We start from the raw sequence: 16,691 nt of genomic DNA on the forward strand, positions 1-16,691 counted from the left end.
TTAAAGTGTCATATATGACAAGGAATTCAAGAGTAGCGGGGTTGGCTCAGTTGGGAGAGCGTCAGACTGAAGCAAAACTTCGGTTGAGTTATCTGAAGGTCCTGTGTTCGATCCACAGACACCGCATTTTTTGCTGAATTTTTTTTCTCTACTATTCTGTTTTTTACGTTTGATCCGAACCTCAGCCGTCTCTCTTAGCGGCTTGGCGTATCCTCTTAAAAGTAGCCGCCGCGGCGAGAACCGTAAGCCGGCCAGCGGAGGTCCGATAAATCGCCGATCACCAATTACCGCCGTGGCGGCTCTTGGTCCACGGCATGGACGCATGAAATTTGTAAGCCTGTACCTGCGGTCGACATCTGTCCGAAAGTCTCGTGGTGCCGAGATAGATCATCTGCACCTCGCCACGATAAGTCGGTGGTCAGCGGGGTGATTTCTTTAAGCGGATTGACGTCGGAATGCGCTCACGTGAATAATGCGCGAACGACCCCACGCCGAAGTATCTCCGATACCGTACTAAGCGCCCACATTACTCCAAGTCGATGGGCTGCATGGTAAATTATGCCAAGCACCTGCGTCAAACAGATTGGTGAACATCGTCGGGTCAGGCATCGAACCTCCCCCAACGCGGTTTTAGCCGAGAAGGGTTACGTCCGGAAAAACTCTCGCCGTCTCCGGCTTGATTACTTCGGAGCGCGGCGCCGTGTGCTCCGTTCCGAAACTTGGCGTCCTACCCCGCGGCGCCTGACTGACCTTAGTGCTGCGGTTCACTGTCCAGTAGGAGCAGCCAGCGGCATCTCGACCGCAATAGCGTATCTCGGTCGACGATCGGTCAGTGCTTGCTAGCTGCCAACTGATGTCTTGTATTGCCAGCGGTTATTGAGCTACACATTTGTTTTCGGGACGACGGTAAAACAACGGGCCGGCGCGGGCCGATTGCGGACCGCGGAACGGCGCCCAAGCTCCGCTTCGCACAGACAGCCCAGTAGGGTACTTGTTCGGTTTGTTCTCGTTGTCTATCTGCAACGTTGGGAAGGCGGCAAACGAGCGCGGGGGGCGTGGAACCTTAACGCGTGTGCAGCCCTCTCTTTTGTGGGGGGAGCTGTTGACCGCACCAATGAAACACAACGACTATCGTTCAAAAAAGCTTAGGAAACGTGCGTTTCGTGGGGAGCATGCAAACAGGGTGTGTAATAGATGGGGGGATGCCTTGTTTAGCGAACATTGTAAGCCAAAATAAGCTGTGTAGTGATCTCATCTGCATGACGGTGTGGCTTTTAAGGTTTATAGCGGATAAATCCGCTAAGAAGGGGACGCGGGGTAGGTGTACGATCCAGAATTCGCAATAGTGTCTTTTCATTCACCCCGAATACAAAAGCTGAGCCTGCTGCCTATTTGTGGGGCACCGGCAAGACAGACAAAAGACTCCAAGTTGAGTACTCGCCTAGTTGTGACGTGGTCTCCATACATCAATCATGACTAGCATCAAGTCTCTGGAGGTTGAGAAGGCTGGCGTCGAGAACCTGGAGAATGCTCCGGTTCCCGTCGGCGCCTACGACGGCATGTTCGACGGCGTGACCCTTCCCGCGAAGGGCACTCCTGAGCGTGAGGCGCTTGAGAAGCGTCTGAAGCTAAAGATTGACCTGGCAATTCTTCCTATGACCATTGCCATGTACATTCTTAATTACCTTGACCGGAACAACATTGCTGCTGCAAAGCTTTCGACGCTTATGGAGGACCTTCATCTTTCAGACACTCAGTATTCTACCTGTGTGTCGATTTTGTTCATTGGCTACATCCTCATGCAAGTTCCCTCTAACCTCATTCTCGAAAAAATTGGGAAGCCTTCTATCTATCTCCCGTCAGCCATGGCTATCTGGGGCATTCTCTCGGCTTGCACTGCCGCCGTACAGGGTTTCGGTGGTCTTCTCGCTGTGCGCTTCCTGATCGGTTTCGCTGAAGCTGTGTTCTACCCGGGCGTCGTATTCTACCTGTCCTGCTGGTACACTCGCAAGGAAATATCTAGTCGCTCAGCTATCTTTGTCTGCGGCTCATGGCTCTCGGGTGCTTTCTCTGGTCTGATTGCCTACGGTGTGACCGAGAACCTAGACGGCGTCCGTGGTCTGGCTGCCTGGCGGTGGCTGTTTCTGATCGAGGGCGTTGTTACTGTTGGTGTTGCTCTCGCAGCTATTCCAATTCTTCCCCAGCTGCCGGCTACCACCCGCTGGCTTTCCAAGGAGGAGCGTCTACTTGCTGTCGTTCGTATGATTGAGGACGTCGGCCAGCGCGACGATGACACCTCGGGCCAGGAGGGCGACGACGCAGAGAAGGCCAAGGCGAAGTCTGCCTTTGGCGGTTTCATGCTTGCTGTCAAGGACGTCAAGGTAGTGACCATCTTCTTGATGATGTTCTCGTTCGCCGTCACTGCCGGTATCAACACCGTGTTCCCGACCATCGTGGGCTCGCTTGGCTTCTCTCGTCCGAAGACTCTGCTGCTGACTGCCCCCCCGTGGTTGCTAGTCGCCCTCACTTCGGTTCTCAACAGCGTGCACGCTGACCGCACCGGTGAGCGTTATCTGCATATGCTCTGGGGTCCGATGCTCTCCCTGATCGGTTTCATCATTGGTATCTCGAGCACCAAAACTGCACCGCGCTACGTGGCCATGATCCTGCTTTTGCAGGTCTACAATTCATGGTCGCTGGGCTTCACTTGGCTGGTCAATACGACCGCTAGACCTCCGATCAAGCGTGCCGCGGCTGTTGCCTGCGTCAATATCGGAGGTAATATCCCGAACACATTCGTCACGTACCTTTTCTCGGCGGCGTCTGCCACTCCGCATTTTTACGTTGGCTTTGGAGTTTGCATGGCCTTTGCATTTTCGGGCATGGCATTTGCCACCCTTTTACGCCTGCAGCTCGCGCGCGCCAACAAGAAGCTCACCCGCGGAGAAACGATCGATGGCATGGACGGTACTACTGGCTATAGATTTCTCCTTTAAACGGATTATTGCAAAGAGGTGTTTAGCGGTTAACAAGCATGTATACTTAGTAATGACATTTGTGATTTTTGACAACGTTTGAGACGTACAGTAGACGTGACTTTCGACCAGACGGTCCTACCGGACTCTCTGTGACGATTGGCACTTTCGTGCTTTAGTGCAGTATCGCACCACAGCGTAGCCTGCTTTGTGCCTTGCTTGCGGGTGCTCGATTTCGGATAGTCGTTGAAGATAGCAGGAGTCCAGGTCACATGGGCGTCTGGTGTAGTTGGTTATCACATTCCCTTAGCATGGGAGAGGTCCCCGGTTCGATTCCGGTGTCGTCCAACTTTTTGGTTCTCTGTTTCTTGCATGCGTTCTCCTAGTACGTAGCTTACGGCTGTGCCTGCCCCATCCCAAATCGTACTACATGCAGAGTCAGTCGCTCGTCCAGTTTGGGTGACCTTCAATACCCGTCCAGCTTGAGGCTTCCACGGCAGGTTTAGCTTTCTTAAGCGAAGAAGTCTAAAGTTTCATTCCAGGCAACATTACCCTTTGGTTCAAGAACCTCTCGATGAGGTTCTCGAGCAAAAGAGGAAATGCACCAAAACAATGCCTACGAAAAACTACGATACTCGAGACTTCAATGCCATGAAATTTTGTAGTATCAATTTTATTGAAATCATCAAGAAGCTATCGCAAAACACCGGTTAACCTAGTACATTTTTATTTCCACGGCGCCTATTATTCACGTCTTCTCACGTTGCCGGGAACATATCCAAGAAATCAAAAAACCCTATGTTACAGAGGGGATCGCCATAATGGCCCGTAAGAGTCAAAAGACGTTGCCAGCAGCTGGCAATATCCTGTCTGTGACCACTGACTGTTCATCTAACAATTGTCCAGCCTTGCGATCAAAGATCAGGCAATGGTGCAGTTGTGCATCACCTTACTGCTGTGCTTGAAGGGGCTCGGCAGAGGGACGTTGCTACCGGGGGCAGCGATCGGAGTAGCGGGCGTGTTGTTGATGGGCTCCATTGCGATAATAGGGTGTAGAGTATTAGATAGGCTTGAAGAGCGGAGAGTAGACTGCTTGGTTGTTTGTTTGCTTGGAAGAGAGCTGGTTTGATGTCGTCTGGAAGAGGACTCAGGTGGCCTTAAATACTTTTGTGCCCGGAACTGCTCGGGCGCCGCAGTGTTAGGGGATTTGCCTGGTCTTGCGCAATGGCCAGGCCAAACGGCATGGGCATGCGTCGAGAGCTAGGCCGTGCCGTAATGCCGAGACTGCTTTAGGCCTGCGCCCAGTCTGCGTAAGCCGATGTCCTTGAAAGTCCCAGGAATTCTACAGCCGCCTGCAGCATGTGGTAGCATTTGGCGGTCCCGTGTCAGGGTGGGCTGGCCAAAAGTTGTGAGGAGCAAGAGATGAACAATGCTAACAGGACAACCGTAACGGTTTTTTTGGCCCAGTAGTGGCCGGTATACGATCTTGCTTTAACTGGCGTTATTAGCACGGTAGTCTGCATTTATCCAATCGTGCGAAATCAATCTTGCGTTCGCTAGATATTGTGCCTGAACTATTAATATTGTTCTTGAAATGGGTCAACGACTTAGCGGAGACGGCTTGCATTAGCGCACTAACGCCGCCCGTTGCCCAGAGGCATGTAATTTCATGCGTCGGAGACGGTTGAGTAACGGTACGCATATGCGTGTCTCTGGGGATGCGGCGCAGTCGGAGTTCGGATCGTCCGGGCCCGAGGCTGGTCTTACACAGCCGTGCGTGAAAGCTCGGCCCCTACGGTCCAATCAGGCCACCTAGGGAGACTACGGATATTCGGAACGCAGCGTGGCCGGTGCGTTCTAGTCCTGGGCACATTACCGTCGGTCTGCAGAGAATGCCGCGTTCCTAGCAAAGCTGTATGAGAGACCGTTGCCACGGCATTCGGGCACCAGCCGGCGCCGTTACGTCCGCACACTGCTGGACTCAGGGCCCACCGAGGCTACGCGCCCGCATGAACCTGCTGGTTTATGCGAGTCTTTTGCATGATGCACTCCTGTAGGCGGCCAGAAGATGGGCCGACGGCGTTGCCTCTGGCAAAGGAGCGCAGTGCTCCGAGCATAAGTGCGGGTAGGCAGGTCCCGCAGCTTCCGGTGGTGGTGCCGTCCATAAATTTTGAAGATGCATGAATGCACATTCATGCAAATGATCACGGCAGGAATGTAAGGATCGTATGGGTGCACGGCCAGGGAACAATGCTAAAGATCAGGGAATAATATTAAGCTCTACGAACGCCAGCGACCCGACTTGCAGCGACGCACTTTCATGCACGCACATGCAGCTTGATGCCAGCTGTACGATGGTGGATATATAGCTCTCGTGGGTTGGTGACAGCTCTGGGGACTTGGTGCTGAAAATACCCACATTAGTCAATTAGCGCCTTGGTGGCTTAGTTGGTTAAAGCGTGAGTCTCATAATCTCAAGGTCGTGGGTTCGACTCCCTCCCGAGGCACACTTTTTGTCGATCGCATGCACTCTGTCGAACACCAGACGAGATTGTCGTTGGCTGGTTCATTGCCAAAAACGGCCGTGTTCGGCCTGCTTATAGGCTCTGTGCTGCCTCTAAACGTTGTCACTGCCGAAGACATATTTGCATCGCAGCCGGCCTAGTGATGTGCGCATCGGTCGGGACCTGGGTCTGCGCGACTGTCCGCAGCAATCGTTACCGTAGCCAGGCCACAGGACAGAGGACAAGAAACTAGCTGACGTCCGGTCTTTCTGCAGCACTTTCATGCAGAGCCTTGGCAAGTAAACTGCAGTTGCACTTTCATGCAAGCCTAATATATTGGCAGCTACATTGCAGAAATTCTTCGTGATTCGCATGAAGGACCAGGTCACAGCGCAGTCTGGTACCAGTCTGATGCATCAGGCAAGAGCTCGATCTACACATCCAGTAGTTTTATCTCGCCCTGCAAGATGCTCAACACTGTCCACACGCTAAGGCAGCTTGCAAAAAAACCTCTAATCAGTGGATTAATAACCCAATAGTGAGATCGGCGCCCTCTCCTCAGCCAGCGCCAAAGCATGCCCGAAATTGGAATCTGCAGCTGCAGCATGGCTCTCGCAGTAAGAATGAACTGACGGATATGCCGTCGTTCCCCTGTAGCTCTAGTTTACGGCTCTCTGGACACCGCGCACGCCCCTCTGACCCCCTGGTGGGCGCAACCGTCATTGTTGTGGCTAAACTAGCCTTCGTCCAACGCCGGCCCAGCTTCCTGTCACGATACCTATCACTCATCTCGCCGCAGCTAGCCCGAGCGTGCCCAGCACAGCCTTGCAAACGCTTGATCACGCGGCCATATGCGCGTTCATGCAATTAGCGTCCACCGCATCGTTAGTATTGTTCCCTTTTCTACACAAACATTGTCTGCACCACCGCCACGGTAGTTCTTCCCGAACAGACCGCCGAGCTGGTCAACGTGTACGCTCAGCGATCGAGGCTCATGCAAAGCACTCATACGCGCGATCGGCAGTGCTGTGCCACCCACCGTTTTCGATATTATAATTAGCAGCGGAATGAGCAATTTGTCGCTCGCAACAGCCGAAGCGAGTCGGCAAAATACCCTCCTGGCGAATGTGCCGCTTCAGCCGACACTCGCGCTCTCAAAGGCAATGAAAGCTGCTCGACGACGCCCCGGGGCTGCACGCGCAGTCGCCAGCGACGGCATTGCCGTCAGCCGCACAGCCACAAAAGTATAATGTTTATAGCGTCATCTATTCAAGCTCTAAGATCTAATGTGCATGTAGTGTGTAAGCGTTAATCCGGGGCCCTAAAACCTGAGCCCTAATCATTAATCCCTAAAGTGATCCCTATTTTAATCCCTAATCCCCGTGCTCGTTAATGATGTCGGGTAGACGAGCGAAAATCAAAACTCTATTACAATTGAATTTCGCATCCAGGGGCAGCTCAAAATTTTTTGAAGAACAGGTGTTACCGCTCAATGAGCGAAACGGAAATTCAGGCGCTTGTTGCCCTCGTCGGTCGTGGTACGCAGGTACGTCTCGCGCTCTTCTTCGCTCATCGAATTCCACTTGCGCTCGCGACGCTTGTTGCGGGTCGTATAGTAGACCTTCACCAGAATGTAGAGCACAATGTTAGCCGCGTTAATGGCCACCAGCTGGCGGTTGCCGCGATGGTACAGGGGCTTGTCGTCGGCGCGATAGATGTTTGATGCGGCGATTGCCGAAATCTGCACAGAGACGTTGTAGATGGCCGAAGACACGGTGCGCAGAGCGACGTTGCCCGAGTTGGCCGAGCACCAGGCAACCTGCACGGCGTGAGCAGTAGGTGCAGACAGTAGCGTCGTCAAAACGCCGTAAACAGACCACGACGAAGCCGAGGACGTGCGCACGACCAGGAAAATCAGGAACGGGAGCGACCAGAACTGCGGGATGAGACCCGTGAGCGCGCGCTCGTTGAGACCCGTGCTGAGCCAGCAGTGAATATTGAGCATGATAATGCTACCGACAGCGTACGGAATAGCCAGCAGGTTCGAGTTGAACGTGCCAAAGCCGAGGGACTTCAGCGTCAAAGTCAGGTATTGACTCGGCGGCGTGGTCGGTATCTCAAACATCAGGCCGACCGCATAGACCGGCCACATGTCGTAGTCAGTCAGGCATCTCCAGATCAGCTTCAGATCGATTGCCTGACGGTTGTGCATAGTGCCCTTGGATGGGTCATCGCGAATCACACGGTTAACCATGATAGTCTCCTCGCGCTCAGAGAACCAGCCGCGCTTGCCGCGAAGACCGCCCTTCGTTTGCGTGGGAGACGCCGGCATAAGAAACCAGGAAAAAGCGCCGATGACGAAGGTCAGAAGACCCTCGACCAGGAAGATCCAGCGCCAGCCGGCGTGATTGGTGATGAGACCGAGGTGCAGCAGACCATACGACATGAAAGACGAGGCGATGGTGCCGAGTGTGTCGGCAGTCCAGAACCAACCAAGTCGGACGGCCAGCTCCGACGATTTGTAGAAGTACGACAGGTACAAGACCAGGTCGGGAATAAAACCGCCCTGCATGGCACCGAGCAAGGCACGGGTCGCCAGGAAAGAGCCACGGCCACTGAGCCAAAACTGCGAGAGGCCGACGATCGACCACAGCATCATCTGAATGGGAATCCAGCGATCCGGCCCTGACGTTAGCTCATCTCAGTCAAGCACCTACCCAGCCGCTTAGACACCAGCTGCGACGGGATTTCGGCGCAGGCAAACGCAACCTTGAAAATTGTGTTTCCGTAGTTGTAGTCGTTGGTGGTCATGCCCAGGTCGTCCAGAAAGCTGTCGGTAAGAGCGTTGGCTGAGGTTAGTTGCTAGTCTGCGCCGGAACGTACACAAATTGCTCCGGTCGATCTGCAGAGCCATGAACATGATGCATGCCCAAAGTGCAATTCGCCAGTCAATCTTGCGCACCAGCGGGTTCTCCTCACGCCAAGTCCAGCGCGCGGACGGATCAAAGCGATGGAGATTTTCCCATTCTTCGCACGGCTGGTAGAGTTTCGCCAGCGACGGATCGTCATAGACAGACGGTTTCGTGGCGACCGAGTCCAGGTCCCGCACGATCTGCTCCTTATGCCACCATTTGCGCTTGCGAAGAGCAGTCTGGTCCTCGAGCTTGAGTGTGCTCGCAACGGAGCTGCCGTCGTCCAGTCCGCTGACTTCGACGTTGGCGTGCGCCTTCTTCTCGTTAAAATCCTGCAGCTCGATGCCCATGGTCTATTGTGTGAGCGGCTTGCCAATGCTTGGTATTCTTGTCGCGGCTTGTGGTCTTGGCTTGGTCGCCTTGGTGTCTTTATACAGATGCCGCCGAGCCGGCCCGCCGGCCATCTACGACGCAAGCATGCAATAATCCGATGTCCTGCTCGCGCAATTCTCTCCAAATGAATATGCTATCGCAGCTGGCCGCTGGCCGCTGGCATTGGACGCTGGGACAATCAACTCATCGCGGGCGAAAATATCGGATTATGTCTTCACCGCAGGAATAGCGTCATCGTTCTTCCCGACTAACGCACTAATAAGGTTGCCAAGCACACACCTCTCCGTCTGAACCCGGGGTTTACTAGTGCTAATGAGGCTACACGCTAGCCCTAAAGGCATGTATGTGTGAGCACACAACACCCAAGGATGCTGGCGAAATAACTTGCGCGGCACTTGATACGAGCTAGACACAGGCATGGGCCACTTGGCCGCGTCAGAGCGTTGGAGCGCGGGGCGCAAGGTCCGACTTGTGACCGACGGCAACGGCCAGACCGTGCTGGTCGTAGCCGATTGGCTCCCGGTGCGTATGGGCTGACGACGACGACTCGCCGACGAGCTTGCGTAGCCAAGCTGGTCGCGACGCCAAGCAATGCTTGACTGTCGTCAAATCACTAGAGATAGTATGCGGCATCGCGGTTTGCCATTGCCACCAACGGCAGTCTCCGCAGGACGTACGGATAGACCGGAACGTAGCCGGACCGTTCCGCCGCGCCGGCGAGTCAGGCGGTGACAGCTGATGCCTTTGACTGTTCGGATTGCGACGTGAACAGGGCCGAGGACACCGTCGGCGGCCGCCGGCGGCCGCTGGCGGCGGGCGCGTGAGCCGTCAGTCTGCAGCGGCGCCGACCGTGCGACCGAACGCCAGTCACAGCCGTGCGCTGCGGCACATCAGTCACAATCGTGCGGCGCGCGCTCGAGTCACAGCTGTGCGGCGTGTGTGGCGGCGCGCATGTGGCGGCGCGCACGATCACGTGCTGATTGTCGGTCGGTCACGTGTTGATTGACGCTTCTCCGCCGCCGCCGCCCGCTTCCTCCGCAGCAAACATGATCAGACAGACAACAGTTCGCGCCGTCCGGGTCGTCCAGACCCTCCGTGCTGCGCGCGCACTGGTGCCCGCGCCAGGCCGCATTGCCCGCGCCACCCCCCGCCGCGTGTACTCGACTGTCAACCCGACGTCGCTCTCTGCGTTCAACTCCAACCACTCGACCTACGACAAGTACCGGCCCACGTTCGACCCGTCCGCGGTCGACTCGCTCTTGGATGAGCTCCGTCTGCCTGCCGGTGCCACCGTAGTCGATCTCGCCAGCGGCACCGGCAAGTTCACCGCGCTCCTCGCCGACAAGGGCTTCGATCTTTCAGCCGTGGAGGTCTCGGAGGGCATGCTCACGACGTTCCGTGAGAACTACCCCACGATCCCCGCTTTCCAGGGTAGCAGCTACGAGATCCCTTTCGCAGACAACAGCGTTGATGCGGTCTTTGCGGCGCAGGTACGTTTCCGGTCTTCCCGCTGACCCAGGCCTTCCACTGGTTTGCCAACGATCGCGCGTTGACCGAGATCCATCGGGTGCTCAAGCCCGGCGGCCGTCTCGTGCTCGTCTGGAATTTTGACCCCGAGGACTCTCACGCGGCCGACTGGCAGCGCCAGGTCGCCAACACGGCGTGGGCCTACATTGGCGACCTGCCCCAGTACCGCGACTTTGGCTGGACGAGCGCGTTTGACAGCACGCCCGAGCTCGCGACCCAGTTCCGGTTGCCGGTGTCGGAGGCAAAGCACTACTGGGCGTACAAGACGCCCAAGGAGGCCGTGTGGCCGCTCTGGCACTCCAAGAGCTACATCACCGTCCTGCCTGAAGATGAGAAGGCCAAGGTCAAGGCGCGGATTGAGGATATCGTCGCGGCCGCGCCCGCGTCCGAGACCGACGCCGACGGCCTCCTCACCATCCGCATGGGTGTACACTTTGTGTGGACTGAGAAGCTGTAGCGCAATAAAGTGTCGATCACTGTAACCGCGGCCGTTGGTGGTGGGCGGACTGCGCTAAGCGCTGGCGGCCATGACGTGCGTGTCGGGGCTTGGCCGGACGGCTAATGTGCGCTGCTCAAAAGTAACTCAACAAGTCTGGCGATACAAGAGCCCCCCGCACAGTCCATACTCGCCAAATATGTTTCCGATCCGCCAGACCGTAAGCCGAACGGCGCGCCAGCTCGCCCGGCAGATCAGCTCGAACCGCACGTCGCAGGCCGCGACGGCGGCGGCAGTCGCGCCGGCCGAGTCGGCCGCGCCGGCCGCGCAGTCTGCGCTCGCATTCGCGCTCGCCCGGACGCAGCCCTACAACCAGTGGACGACCGATGAGATCGCCGAGATCTACCACACGCCTCTGATGGAGCTCGTGCACTCGGCTCAGGTCCATCACCGTCGATTCCACGACCCGACCGAAGTCCAGCTGTGCACCCTGCTGTCGATCAAGACTGGCGGCTGCACCGAGGACTGCTCGTACTGCGCGCAGTCGCAACGGTACGCCGACAAGACTGGGCTCAAGGCGGAAAAGATGCTCGACGTGGACGCGGTCGTGGCCGCGGCCGCCGAGGCCAAGGCCAACGGCTCGACGCGGTTCTGCATGGGCAGCGCCTGGCGCGACATGACCGGACGCAAATCCGCGCTCAACCGCATCGGCCAGATGGTGTCGGCCATCAACGACATGGGAATGGAGTCGTGCGTCACGCTCGGCATGATTGAGGCCGAGCAGATCCGCGTGCTCAAAGATGCCGGCCTGACGGCGTACAACCACAACGTGGACACGTCGCGGGAGCACTACCCGAACGTCATCACCACGCGCACGTATGACGACCGGCTACGGACGATCCAAAACGTCCAGGACGAGGGCGTCAAGGCCTGCACCGGCGGCATTCTCGGCCTCGGCGAGACCGAGGACGACCACGTGTCGTTCCTGCACACGTTGGCTACGATGGCGCGGCACCCCGAATCGGTGCCCATCAACCGGTTGGTGGCCATCAAAGGCACGCCCATGGAGGACATCGAGTCCAAGGCCGGCAAGCTGCCGTTCGACTCGATCGTGCGCACGGTCGCGACCGCGCGCCTGACCATGCCCGAGGCCATCATCCGGCTCAGCGCCGGCCGCTACACCATGAAGGAGCACGAGCAGTTCCTATGCTTCATGGCCGGTGTGAATGCTATTTTCACGGGCAAGAAGATGCTGACGACCATGTGCAACGGCTGGGACGATGACAAGCAGATGCTGGCCAAATGGGGCTTGCGCCCCATGCGCTCGTTCGACAAGGGGCGGGGGACCGCGGCGCTGTGAGTCTGCTGTGGCGCCCACCTCAGCCGCGCGGCGCACGTCGGCCGCCGTGCGGCGCGCCGGTAGCGCCCAACATCTTCACAACTGCTTACTTTTACGCGCTTATCATTGGTCCATAGCCTAAATCTTATCGGGCACTAGCCTATCGCGCGCTTGCCGCAATAGCGCCGGCGCGCCGCCAGCTGGCCGGCCGTTCGTGCGACGCAGTTGCCAGGGCCGTTCGTGTACGGTCGCGCTGTCGTCACGCCGTCGCCTGGCGGCGGTGTGGCGCAGGGTCCGGCAGCCACGACCGCTGCCCGCGTGGCTGGCGCGCACGCCCGCCTTGCCGCTTTCGTCCCGGCGCCCTCTGACTCACCCGCTCGACCGACCCAGGCTTTTGGACACAATGGGCCGCGCCGCACGGCCCACGGCGGTCCAGCCAGCGGCAGGTCTAGGGCAGCTAGACGTCTTGGCCGGGCGTGGTCGCAAAACCTTGCTGGCGCACCATCCGCGCTGCGCGCACGCAGAGCACTCGCAAACGCTTGGGCGCGCTCGGCTGCCAGGATAGGACTTCCGGTCCGGTGCATCAGCCCACTATCGCACTCCGACAGCCGGAACGCCGTAAAAGCCAGATTATTCGGAATTAGGATTTAGAGCCTGGTGGGGTTAGGGCTTTGTCCAGAACCGTATAAACGACTCGTGCGCCAGTGGAGCTCGACGATCGAATCGCGACACAATGCAGTCGTACCTTCAGTATCGGCGGATCGGCCAGGCCGTCCGGGCGCAGGTTGCGCGAGGAGATCAGGAGAAGGCCAGCGCGCCGACAACACTGCAGTCTTCCGGTCGCAGCTCGCCGTTGCAGACGGCGTATGTCGCTGCCGAGCCCGAGCAGGCCGTCGAGGTCGAGAAGGAGCTCGCGCCGGTCGAGCCGAGCGAGACTGTGCTTTCCGAGGCAGCTGCGTTTGGCCACTCGCTCGAGGGTGTCCACGTGCGCCAGCGTACCGACGCCGAGGGCGGCTCGGGCAAGGTCTTTGTGGTCGGCTGGGAGTCGCCCACGGACCCGCTCAACCCGCGCAACTTTTCGTTCCGCCGCAAGGTCGTGACCACGTTGATCGTGTCATTGATCGCGTTCCTGGTCGGCGCCGAGTCGTCGGTGGACTCGGCGGTGGCGGCCGAGGCTGCGGCCGAGTACGGTGTCTCGGATGTCACCGAGTCGCTCGCGACGGGCCTATATCTGATCGGTTATGGTGTCGGCGCCCTGCTGTCGGGCCCGTTTTCGGAGCTGTTTGGTCGCAACATGATCTACATGGTCACCATGGTCGTCTTTATGATCTTCGTCATGGCGTCCGCACTGGCACCCAACATTGGTGCCCAGCTTGCCTTCCGCTTCCTGGCCGGCATGTTTGGATCGACGCCGCTGACATGCGCCGGTGGCACCGTCGCCGACCTGTGGTCACCGCTCGAGAAGACCTACGGCTTTCCGCTATACGCGATTCCGTGCTTCGCCGGACCCATGCTTGGTCCTGTCATTTGCTCGTACATCGGCACGGGCCATATTGGCTCCTGGCACTGGGTTGAGTGGATCATGCTCATCTTCACCGCGCTTACCCTGACCATCGTTCTGCTGTTCCAGCCCGAGACGTACGCGCCCTTACTGCTCAAATGGAAGGCCCACCATCTGCGCACCGCCGTCGGCGATGATCGCTACCGTGCAGACATGGAGATTATCAAGACTCCGCTGCTCACCCGCATGAAGATCGCCCTCAGCCGGCCGTTCTTCCTCACCATTCACGAGCCTATCGTTATGCTCATTTCGCTGTACATGGGTGTCGTCTACATCGTGCTCTTCACGTTCTTTGACGGCTATACCTTTGTCTTTGCCGAGGTCTACGGCACCTCCGAGGGCGTGACCAACCTTTGCTTCCTGGCCATGGCGATGGGTAATTTCTCCGGTGTTATCATGGTCCCGTTCGTCTACTCCAAGACCAAGAAGGTCTTTGAGAAGGCTGCTGCCGAGGGGCGTACCGAAGTCCAGCCAGAGGTCCGTCTGTGGTACGCCATGCTCGGTGCCTCTTTCGCCATTCCCATCTCGCTCTTGTGGATGGGCTGGACTGACTACGTAAGTTGTTCCTTTGCTCGCCGCTGACCCTAGGCCTCTATCAGTATCTGGTCCCCGCTTCTTGCTTCCGCCTTGTTTGGCTATGGCATCATCGGCATTTTCCTGAGCGCCTACATGTACATCATCGACGTCTACGAGGTCTACGCGGCTTCTGCCCTTACCTTCCTCACTGTCTTCCGGTACTGGCTCTCAGGAGGTCTCACCGTCGTCGGCATTCCATTCTATAAGAACATGGGTCCCCATTGGACTTGCACCATTCTGGCCTGCATCAGTATGCTGCTGACCCCACTGCCGTTCGCGTTCTACAAGTACGGTCACCGCATTCGCCAGTTCAGTAAGTTCTCCATGAACCGTTCGTAGTTTGTTGTCTACATGTATGTTAATTTCTAATTTGCAAAATTTGATCAAGATGTGGTCTGTGCGCCAGCCATGCGTCTTTAGCGCTGTAAGGTCCGTCCAATTGCCGCTTAAACGGTCTGTCTTTTGCAACTCGTCTTTCGATGTGTCCGAGTCGTCTGCTGACTGCTGGCAGCCACGTCTGTCTCTGCTGGACATCCAAAGTAGATCGCCATGAGCGAAACTTTCGCACGTTCAATTATTACTTAAGTTGACTATGAATCACCAAGCCCGAGTGTATGACTAATCTCCGAAAACTACTTAACTACGCATCATTCCACACGCGTAATCGTCAAAGTCATGCCAGAAGAGACAGTGGTTTCCTTCAAACAGGTCGACGTCTTTACGACTGTCAGATACAAGGGCAATCCGGTTGCCGTTATACTGCACGGCGATGATTTGGCCACCGAGCAAATGCAACAGGTCGCCAACTGGACCAATCTCTCCGAGACGACTTTTGTCGTGCCTACGACGACCGAGAAGGCTGATTACCGCGTCCGCATCTTCACACCTAAGCACGAGCTGCCTTTTGCTGGCCATCCGACTATTGGCACTGCCCATGCCCTGCTCGAATCTCGGCTGATAACGCCCAAAGACGGCGTTATCGTCCAAGAATGCGATGCCGGACTAGTGCAGTTGACTGTCAAAGAGTCGGACGACGGTAATCATATCATTGAGTTTGAGCTGCCTTCGCGTGGTATCACCCCACTTTCGGCTTCTCAGATTGATACGCTGGAGGAGTGTCTTGGTGCGCCCGTGCTGAGGCAATACGAACCGGCGACCTTCGATGTTGGTCCTCTTTGGCTCGTTGCCCAGCTCTCCGATGCAGAAACTGTCCTTAGATTGACGCCTGATTTTGCGAAGATGGCCTCGGCAGACTTTGGGTCAGCTACAGGCGTCACCGTGTTTGGACGTTATGGATCCGGAACGGCAGACATTGAAGTTCGGTCATTCGTTCCGTCGATCGGAGTCAACGAAGACCCTGTCTGTGGCAGTGGTAATGGAGCTGTTGCGGCGTTTATACGCCAAACAGGTCAGACTGAAGGGTTTCCAGAAGTCATACAATCGTCTCAGGGAGCCTGCTTGCAACGCTCCGGCTACCCTACTTTGACTATCACCGCCGACAAGCTGAAGGTCGGCGGTAAAGCCGTGACTTGTGTCAGCGGACACATTTGTATCTAGATGAATCTACACATTTCGACCACTGTCATTCGAACCGTAGCTCTTTGGCTTACACCCAAGTCGATTTGTGGTAGGGAAGACCAGAAGTATCAAAGCATTAAACGCCACACGCTGAGTCGCGCCTACATGACAACCGGTTGTGGCGTACGGATGTGTTTTGCTTGTAATCAACCGTAACATGTCAGCCGAACGTGTACCGAAGCGTATACACAGAGGTACAGTATCGATGGTTAGCTTGGCCGGTAGCGGATCTTACAGAATTTGACAAGAATGAATCTGCTCGGAAACAACGTTTATGCCGGTAATGGGTCCGCAATATCCGTACCAGGTCAAGGACACAAGAAGTAACGGACACGGAGGTAACCGACAAGTGATGGACCAAAAGTTAGGAGCCGCGCGGACCCGAGAGCAGCGGACCTGGGAGCTGTAAGTCACGGACACGAGTTATGGAACTAAGACACGAACGGGGGTGGGGACCCGAACTTTAGACACGGTAATGGACTGGCGGTGACATGCCCGAGTCATATATCCTGATACCAGCTGTTACTCGCTGGGAATTTTTGTGGACATGGGAGTCGGGGATGAGATCGCACCTAAGAACCGAGTTATGAACGTGGGAGTTATGGACTTGAAAGTCGTATTTAAGTGCTAGCAGTACTTTAGCTCTTTGATCCCAGCCTTATGGAAGGAGGCTGTAACTCGCGGAGTTACGGACCCAGAAGGACATTGTTCGTTCGGTAACTTATTTGAAGAGGCACCGACCTGGAAGAGACCTGGTCCGAGGTGACAGCAGTACCTATAACACACCTATGCTCCCACAATACGCTAGCAGACTAGTTGTAACTCTGCTGGCATGTTTTTGTATAGACGGGTGGCACGTTCCTAAAAGAGCTGCGTCACACAGCTGACTC

At 56.6% G+C, this 16,691-nt stretch overlaps 6 protein-coding genes and 3 non-coding genes across 9 annotated transcripts; 8 read left to right on the plus strand and 1 right to left on the minus strand.

The window, feature by feature from the left end:
- Window positions 1-35: 35 nt before the first annotated feature.
- On the plus strand, window positions 36-126 carry V1510DRAFT_t223. Its single transcript has one exon. It is a non-coding gene; the product is annotated as a tRNA-Phe (tRNA).
- A 1,204-nt stretch (window positions 127-1,330) lies between these two features.
- Window positions 1,331-3,071, plus strand: V1510DRAFT_421815 (major facilitator superfamily domain-containing protein). Its single transcript, XM_066934684.1, has one exon. It carries the CDS (start codon window positions 1,473-1,475, stop codon window positions 2,994-2,996), a length of 1,524 nt encoding a protein of 507 aa, XP_066787255.1. The 5' UTR covers window positions 1,331-1,472; the 3' UTR covers window positions 2,997-3,071.
- A 178-nt stretch (window positions 3,072-3,249) lies between these two features.
- On the plus strand, window positions 3,250-3,323 carry V1510DRAFT_t224. The gene has a single exon. It is a non-coding gene; the product is annotated as a tRNA-Ala (tRNA).
- Window positions 3,324-5,408: 2,085 nt separating this feature from the next.
- On the plus strand, window positions 5,409-5,482 carry V1510DRAFT_t225. Its single transcript has one exon. It is a non-coding gene; the product is annotated as a tRNA-Met (tRNA).
- Window positions 5,483-6,968: 1,486 nt separating this feature from the next.
- Window positions 6,969-8,741, minus strand: V1510DRAFT_369178 (phthalate transporter; the record flags this gene model as incomplete). The annotated part of the gene is made up of 3 exons (XM_066931382.1): window positions 6,969-8,164; window positions 8,197-8,328; window positions 8,363-8,741. 3 exons carry the CDS (start codon window positions 8,739-8,741, stop codon window positions 6,969-6,971), a joined length of 1,707 nt encoding a protein of 568 aa, XP_066787256.1.
- Window positions 8,742-9,830: 1,089 nt separating this feature from the next.
- V1510DRAFT_439230 (S-adenosyl-L-methionine-dependent methyltransferase) lies at window positions 9,831-10,768 on the plus strand (the record flags this gene model as incomplete). The annotated part of the gene is made up of 2 exons (XM_066935598.1): window positions 9,831-10,274; window positions 10,304-10,768. The coding sequence occupies 2 exons, from the start codon at window positions 9,831-9,833 to the stop codon at window positions 10,766-10,768; spliced, it is 909 nt and encodes a 302-aa protein (XP_066787257.1).
- Window positions 10,769-10,946: 178 nt separating this feature from the next.
- On the plus strand, window positions 10,947-12,107 carry V1510DRAFT_404655 (uncharacterized protein; the record flags this gene model as incomplete). The annotated part of the gene is made up of 2 exons (XM_066932267.1): window positions 10,947-10,967; window positions 11,001-12,107. The coding sequence occupies 2 exons, from the start codon at window positions 10,947-10,949 to the stop codon at window positions 12,105-12,107; spliced, it is 1,128 nt and encodes a 375-aa protein (XP_066787258.1).
- A 255-nt stretch (window positions 12,108-12,362) lies between these two features.
- Window positions 12,363-14,646, plus strand: V1510DRAFT_446177 (major facilitator superfamily domain-containing protein). Its single transcript, XM_066935720.1, has 2 exons — window positions 12,363-14,202; window positions 14,236-14,646. The coding sequence occupies exons 1-2, from the start codon at window positions 12,820-12,822 to the stop codon at window positions 14,560-14,562; spliced, it is 1,710 nt and encodes a 569-aa protein (XP_066787259.1). The 5' UTR covers window positions 12,363-12,819; the 3' UTR covers window positions 14,563-14,646.
- Window positions 14,647-14,788: 142 nt separating this feature from the next.
- V1510DRAFT_421835 (PhzF family phenazine biosynthesis protein) lies at window positions 14,789-15,806 on the plus strand. The gene has a single exon (XM_066934685.1). It carries the CDS (start codon window positions 14,899-14,901, stop codon window positions 15,778-15,780), a length of 882 nt encoding a protein of 293 aa, XP_066787260.1. The 5' UTR covers window positions 14,789-14,898; the 3' UTR covers window positions 15,781-15,806.
- Window positions 15,807-16,691: the final 885 nt, after the last annotated feature.

Source organism: Dipodascopsis tothii, assembly GCF_038497935.1.
Source record: "Dipodascopsis tothii strain CBS 759.85 unplaced genomic scaffold V1510scaffold_32, whole genome shotgun sequence".
Classification (NCBI taxonomy): domain Eukaryota; kingdom Fungi; phylum Ascomycota; class Lipomycetes; order Lipomycetales; family Lipomycetaceae; genus Neoaidaea; species Neoaidaea tothii.

What these genes read in the sequence shown, in the direction of transcription:
- V1510DRAFT_421835 (XM_066934685.1), top strand. Translation starts at nt 14,899, where the DNA reads ATGCCAGAAGAGACAGTGGTTTCCTTCAAACAGGTCGACGTCTTTACG.
- V1510DRAFT_446177 (XM_066935720.1), top strand. Translation starts at nt 12,820, where the DNA reads ATGCAGTCGTACCTTCAGTATCGGCGGATCGGCCAGGCCGTCCGGGCG. An exon ending in GGATGGGCTGGACTGACTAC is followed by an intron (nt 14,203 to 14,235) that starts GTAAGTTGTTCC and finishes CGCTGACCCTAG; the next exon opens with GCCTCTATCAGTATCTGGTC.
- V1510DRAFT_421815 (XM_066934684.1), top strand. Translation starts at nt 1,473, where the DNA reads ATGACTAGCATCAAGTCTCTGGAGGTTGAGAAGGCTGGCGTCGAGAAC.